Source organism: Bidens hawaiensis, unplaced genomic scaffold (genome assembly GCF_021521415.1).
Source record: "Bidens hawaiensis isolate Kalapana, Puna unplaced genomic scaffold, B.hawaiensis_p1.1 tig00017565_1, whole genome shotgun sequence".
Taxonomy (NCBI): Eukaryota; Viridiplantae; Streptophyta; class Magnoliopsida; order Asterales; family Asteraceae; genus Bidens; species Bidens hawaiensis.
The window spans coordinates 321,240-328,534 of record NW_027492654.1 but is presented as its reverse complement, the minus strand read 5'-3'; the positions used below and the strand labels follow the sequence as shown (position 1 = coordinate 328,534).

The 7,295-nt window shown below is 40.1% G+C and overlaps 1 protein-coding gene across 1 annotated transcript; it reads right to left on the bottom strand.

Annotated features, from left to right (window-relative positions):
* Positions 1-261: 261 nt before the first annotated feature.
* LOC143554212 (UDP-glycosyltransferase 85C1-like) lies at positions 262-1,778 on the bottom strand. The gene is made up of 2 exons (XM_077044034.1): positions 1,213-1,778; positions 262-1,124 (listed from the first exon to the last, which is right to left on the bottom strand). Exons 1-2 carry the CDS (start codon positions 1,712-1,714, stop codon positions 262-264), a joined length of 1,365 nt encoding a protein of 454 aa, XP_076900149.1. The 5' UTR covers positions 1,715-1,778.
* Between the last annotated feature and the right edge of the window lie 5,517 nt (positions 1,779-7,295).

Below are 7,295 nucleotides of genomic sequence, written 5' to 3'. Positions count from 1 at the left end.
TGGAATGGTAAGGACATCATCTGATATCTCATTATCTTATCTTCTCTAGCAATCTCTTAATATACACTTATATTCAGAGCAATCTATTCTGATTCTCACGCCGGAGGGTGGTCACAAGGAGGAACCCCCCCCCCCTTCTCAGTGACGAGCTTACGGTGTCTGTTTTGCAGGTCACCTGAAGAACAGCCTTCTTTGCTGGACCTCATCCTCGTGGGAAACATTACTTAACCCCCAGATTATCCGTAATCTGCCCAGGGTCACTTAGTGTTTCTTCAATTCCATAGCCTTCTTCCTCATCTTTTCACCCTCTAATCCCTCCATTAACACCCTCACGAGTTTCTCTGCCTCATCCCTCTTTACATTCTTCTCAATCTCCATGCCAACCTCCCATTCCTTGCACATTTGCCTACAGTTTATCTGCTGGTCCCCGGAAACCGGCCAACATATCATTGGCACCCCGGATGACAAGCTCTCAATGATCGAACCCCACCCACCATGAGTCAAGAACCCACCAACAGCTGGGTGATTCAAAACCTCTTCCTGTGAACACCAGCTTGCCACGAATCCTTTCTCCTTCATCGCATCCTTGAGTTCTTGAGGCAAAACTGCTGGCTCCCCATCGACCAAATCCGTCCGTATAATCCAAAGAAAGTAAACATTGCTGTTTACAAGTCCCCAACCAAATTCTACCAGATCTTGTAAAGACATAACCGCCATACTTCCGAAGTTAACATACACTACAGAATTCGGTTCTTTCGATTGTAGCCACTGGACACACTCGGGTTCTTCCTTCAATAAACTATAGCCATTTAAATTCATGTTCTTGGCTTCCTTTTCCGCAATCTGATTCAGATGTAACTGAAGACGGCCGACGGTGCAGACATTAGGAAAGATGGATTTAATCCCTTTGACGAGTCTATCTTCTAGCTCCTCGAACGTATGGATGATAATATGTGAAACATTATGAGCCGCCTGAGCGGTCTCTAATAGGAATTTAAATGCAAGATGATCATCCAGTTTTGAGTATCGCATAAACTCTGGTAGTTCTTTCAAACGGAGTCCTTCCATTCCAGGAATCCAATCTATTTCCATGTTAAGATACTCATCTGTCAAAGCACTTTCATCTGGAACAAAAAATTAAATATGCCATATAACTATATAAGCAGTGTTTGAGTATCAACAACTAAACAAACTGACTAGGAAAAACCAAACCTTTTACGGGGACGAGTCCTTTCTCCATGATCACTTTCACCTGGTAAAACCCCATGAATCCACATGCAGCCATGGTCCAGAAAAGGATGATTGGGATCTTAAGCTTCTCAGCAGCAAGAATGGTATTTGTGTAAGTCATGAAACCATCACAAACAATACAAGTAACCGGGGTTTCAAGACCGGACACAACATCAAGGAACGAATCATAGAAATTGGTTCCCATGTAGCTCCAGAGTTCAACTACGGTTTGAGTATGTTCTACAGCATCATCTTCTGTAGCCGAAGGGAGGCCATCAGGAACCGTTTTGAACTGAAAGTTGGGAGTGTCGTCTAGCCAGCGAGTCCCACCGGACTTTATGAGCCGCTTTTGGTTCGTCTGAGTGTTGATGAAGGTGACACTGAGGCCCTTGTGGTTCAGGAGCCTGGCGAGTTTGAGCATACACTTGATGTGGCTTTGTGCTGGACTTGGTATGAACAACACATGAGGCTTCTTTTGATCCATCTTTGTTTGTGTTTACACAGTGATGGATACTATGATTAATATCATGCTCACCAAGATAATAATGGAGAATATGAATATTAAATATAACTTTTTTAATCTATTCGCCATCAATATATATAATCAATATATATAGACACACACACACGGTTTTATCCGGTTGTTTTTATTTTTCATTTCTAATATATATATATTTATATAGAGCAAAGATCCAATACACTAATGTTTATCGTACAAATAAGTACGCGAATTCCGTTTTTCACGAATCAATCCATGAAATCACAGCCAAACATCTCGGAATTGTCAATACATATCCAATCAATCATTGTTTCACCGAAAAAACAGTTTTGGATGGTTAATCGATCAATTTTTCACAAAGACGATTTTTGAGCGTTTAAGGTTTTGTGAGCGTTTTAGGTTTTTGCCTTTGTTTTTTGCCTTTGAGCGTCTCGCGTACCTACCGTACGTTAAGCATTATCATACGGTAACTGAACCCTATATATATATACATATATATTATTTTTATTTAATTTATTTTACGGGAGTTAATAATATATTACGGTTTGATGATTAAATGATGTCATAAATAAATGAGATATTATAACCCGTTTAAAAGCTACTTGGGTTTGATGAGACCCATAACCCGCTTATTTTTTTTACAATAAAATTGTTTCTTTATTATAAACAATATCTTTTTTTTTAAAAAAAAATTGGATATTAATTTTAGTATAACCTTATTTTATAGGATTTTCATATCAAATATTTGGTATTTTGGTGAGATTTACGGGGTTGTTTTACATTATTCGTTTATAATATTTATATATTTTTTTGGATTTAAATTTTATTTAATGTAAGAAAGTTAATAATATACTTAGTATTTGATGATGAAAGAGTTTCACAAATAAATGAGATATTATAACACAGTTTAAAAACTATCTGGGTTTTGTTAGACCCATCATGACCCACTTATTTATTTTACTATAAAATTGTTTTTTAATTATAAATAATCTTTTTTTTTAAATCGGATATTAATTTTTAGTATATCCTTATTTTATAGGATTTTTACGTCAAATATTTGGTGAGATTAATTTTTAATTTAAAGAGATGTATAACCCGTTTAAGGGCTATTTGGGTTTGGTGAGATCCATACCCATGAATTCAGGTCTAATGCATGAGAAACTTTCATTTACAAATAAAACAATCTGAAGCCTTGAGAGAATGTAGAGAACAACCATATATAGCTTTTAAATGTGTCGTTTTTATATATTTAAGATACTTTATTTTGTGGTTCATTTGGCTTTCTTTCTCTCCGTACAACAATTCCAACGTCCACCTGCAAACCACCCTTCCCAACACGAAATTCTCCGGCAACCAGTTCTCCGGCAACCAGGTAAATCTTCCCCCATATTCTCTTGTCTTTCTCGCAGGCTCTTCACAAACCACCAGCACGTCACCGTTTGAGAAACGAAGGCACGACCGACGGGAAGCTAGTCGTCTTCTGGTCAAGCAAGCTTCAAGATACTAGGAGCTCGGTTTCCGCCGATTTGCAAATCAACTCCACGACCTTTCAACTCTATCTCCAGCAAGACAAATCACGACGGAGACATTTTAGCGACGGCGGCGGACAAATTCTGGGTAAAGCTTGTCTCAAGCCACTGGGGAGTTTTCGTTTAGGTGGACTCGTTCTCCGGCAAAACCACTAAGAACGGAAAGAACAGGTTTAATTGGGTGGGTGGGGTTGCTCTGTTTTTGGATACAAGAACCAGGTTACAGTTTATTACTTCATATCCTATTACCCATCTATTATTACTATATTAGTATAGTTATTATTATTATTATTATTATTATTATTAACAGTACTATAACTATTATTATTATCATTATTATTTTGATTGGGTGTCCTATTATTTGTTTTTGTGTGATTAGTCGCAATCATAGAGCATAGGAACCATTCTTATTACTTGAGACCATGTCCTGAATCAAGGGATGTAGGTAGGGAGTATATATTGCGACTAGCTTCTTGGAATGTAGGAACACTAAATAGTAAGTTGCTAGAATTGGTGGATGTGCTTAAAAGACGTAAGATTCAGATAGCTTGTCTCCAGGAGACTAAGTGGAAAGGGCATAGAGGGGCGGAGTGTAATGGGTATAAGTTGTGGTACACGGGGTCTGATGGAGCTAGGAATGGAGTGGGGTTTCTAGTGGCGAAGGAACTACACACTAGTGTGGTGGAGATGATAAGACATAATGACAGGATTATGGTGTTGAGATTAGTACTAGGAGAGGAAGTAGTGGCAGTAGTATGTGCCTACGTGCCTCATGTAGGCCTAGGGGAGCAGGAAAAGAGAGAATTTTGGGATTGCCTAGACGCAGTGGTAGGGGCCATACCTAGGGGTGAGAGGATTTGTATGGGGGGAATGAGGCCATACAAGTCAAGATAAGGGACAAACAACGATGTTTTAGGGAGCTATTATGAGGTGCACGAATGAGGAGGAGCGAGTGGAATTGAGGGTGACCTACAAAACGGCAAAGAGAGAAGCGAAGAAGGCAGTGGTGGAAGCAAAGAACACGGCCTCTAAACGTATGTATGAACATTTAGAAACAAAAGAGGGGGAACATGCTATGTTTAAGATTGCCAAAGCTAGGGAACGTAGAAGGCAAGATCTAGGGCCTGTGAAGTTCATAAAGGATACAAATGGGCATGTATTGGTCAAGGAGCAGGACATCAAGCTAAGATGGCAAACCTACTTCCACAATCTTTTTAACAATGGGAGAGCTTCCCAAGAAGATTATGACGACACAACCTTCCAACGACAACAACCGAATAACTGCTATTGCCGACAGATCACACGGGAAGAGGTGCAGACTGCACTTAGGAGGATGGGAAGGGCTAAGGCGGTTGGCCCAGACAACATACCCATCGAGGTGTGGAAGTGTTTGGGAGAGGAAAGAGTCATGTGGTTAACTACTTTGCTCAATATTATCCTCAAATCTGGTAAGATGCCAGACCAGTGGAGGAGCAGTGTTGTAGTTCCTATCTATAAGAACAAAGGCGACGCCCAATGCTGTGGTAACTACCGAGGAATCAAACTACTAAGCCACACTATGAAGCTATGGGAAAGAGTGATTGAGGTTAGACTTAGACGAGAAACTCAGGTTACGGTGAACCAATTTGGCTTCATGCTGGGGCGTTCCACCACAGAGGCAATACACCTTTTAAGAAGATTGATGGAAAAGTATAGGGAGAAGAAGCGTGACCTGCATATGGTGTTTATTGACCTAGAAAAGGCCTACGACAGCGTGCCACGACAAGTGCTCTGGGAGTGCTTGGAGGGTAGAGGAGTCCCGAGAAAATATATAGAGATAATTATGGATATGTATACCAGGAGTGCAACAAGTGTACGTGTGCCCGTGGGGGATACTGATTTCTTCCCCGTAAAGGTAGGACTTCACCAGGGGTCAGCGTTGAGTCCGTTTCTTTTTGCAGTAGTCTTGGATGAGTTGTCAAAGTCGATTCAGGGGCCGCTCCCGTGGTGCATGATGTTTGCAGACGATATTGTGTTACTTGCTGAGAGAAAACAAGACCTAAACAGGAGGTTAGAGGAGTGGCGAACAACCTTAGAGACAAAAGGTCTACGGATTAGTCGCTCTAAGATGGAGTACCTCCACTGTGATTTCGGTGGAGTAAATGACAATGAGGACGCCCAGATCACCATTGAAGGGCAAGCGGTCTCGCAGGTAACGAAGTTTAAGTATCTAGGATCATTTGTTCAGAGCGATGGGGAATTAGACAGTGATGTGACCCATCGAGTTCAGGTAGGATGGTGTAGATGAAAAGCAGCCACAAGTATTTTATGCGACAAGAGTTTCCCAACTAAACTAAAGGGAAAATTTTATAGGGTAGCAGTTAGACCTGCAATGCTATATGGAACAAATTGTTGGGCCATCAAGAAGGCACAAGTGCAGAAGATGGAGGTAGCAGAGATGAGAATGTTACGCTGGATGTGTGGGCACACAAGGTTAGACCGAATAAGAAACGTTGTGTTTCGAGAGAGATTAGGGGTAGCTAACATATCAGACAAGATTAGAGAGTGGAGATTGAGATGGTTTGGACATGTGAAGAGAAGACAGACGACGAACCCGGCTAGATCCGTAAGAAAACATTACTGTAGAGGGGAGGAGGGGTAGAGGACGACCTAAATTGACGTGGGATGAGAGGATTAGGCATGATTTGATAGACCTAAATCTCTCAAAGGACATGGTTAGGGATAGGAATTCTTGGAGAAGTAGAATTAAAGTTAAGGATTTTTAGAGAGAAATGAATACCTTATGAGCCTCTATTTACCTTTTTTTGGTCACACACTATTATGATATTTTCTTTCAATATATATATGTGTATATATATATATATATAGTATTATCATTTTTACTACGTGTTACTATCAATGATACTATAGTTGTACTTTGATTTCCTTTTATATTGTCGCACACATATGTAATCAAGAGCTGAGGGTCTCTCTGAAAGCCACCTCTCTATCTCCATGGATAGAGGTACGGTGTGCCTACATCCCACCCTCTCCAGACCCTACTTATAATTTTACTATTGGTGGGACTCCACTGGATATGATTGATTGATTGGCTTATTTTAACTATCTAATTTGTTGCCGGTGACATAGCTCTTATGACGCCCGCAGGACCAACAATATTTGAACATGTCAAAGACGTGACATATCATAACATAGCTAGTATTGATTTCGTTTCGATCAAGACTTTGTTGGGACATAAAAGTCATTACTTTCTAAAAAGAAAAGTGAAAGCTCGTTATTATGTTTTATAATAATTACATGACATTTCTACATGCATGATCGAACTGATGAAAGTTCGAGTTGGCCAAATGTGAGCTCTTCTCTCAAGACTCAAGAGACAACATTTTCACATAACCAGCTCTACAACCGCCACTACAACCCCCACCATTAGAGGTGGTCAAAAAAACCGGTCCGGGAACCGGTTTGCCGGTTTAAACCGGAAACCGGTTTTTAAAAAAACCGGTTTTTTTAAAACCGGTTTGACCGGTTTACAAACCGCCGGTTTGTATTTCGGTTACACTTTTTAGAGCCCAAACCGGTTAACAAACCGGTTATAAAAAAAACCGGTTTTTTTAAATAACCGGTTACTAAAAAACCGGTTAACCGGTTTTTTTATAAACCGGTTTATGACCGTTATAGAAAAACCGGTTAACCGGTTTTTTAGTAACCGGTTAACCGGTTAAAAACCGGTTTATTTCCGTTGTGAAACGGCTATATAGCCGTTTTTTTTTGTTTTTGACCGTTTTTTTTTTTACCATTTTACCCCCACAAACATCTATATATAGTTTAGGTTGGGTATTGGTTAGATCACACTCGATTATACAACTCCAAACGCTCCAAACGCTCTAAACGTTTATTTCATACGCGATTATTTTGTTATCTCACGCTCAATTATACCACATTACCACTCCATACGCTCTTATTTCGTAGTCGATTATCATGGCCTCCCAAAGTGCTGCTTCATCCGTCAACATGGGTGCCTCGAACACGGGAGAAAC

Coding starts and splice junctions, on each gene's coding strand:
- LOC143554212 (XM_077044034.1), bottom strand. CDS start 1,714: ATGGATCAAAAGAAGCCTCATGTGTTGTTCATACCAAGTCCAGCACAA. Junction 1,125..1,212: donor AGGACTCGTCCCCGTAAAAG/GTTTGGTTTTTC, acceptor TTTTTGTTCCAG/ATGAAAGTGCTTTGACAGAT.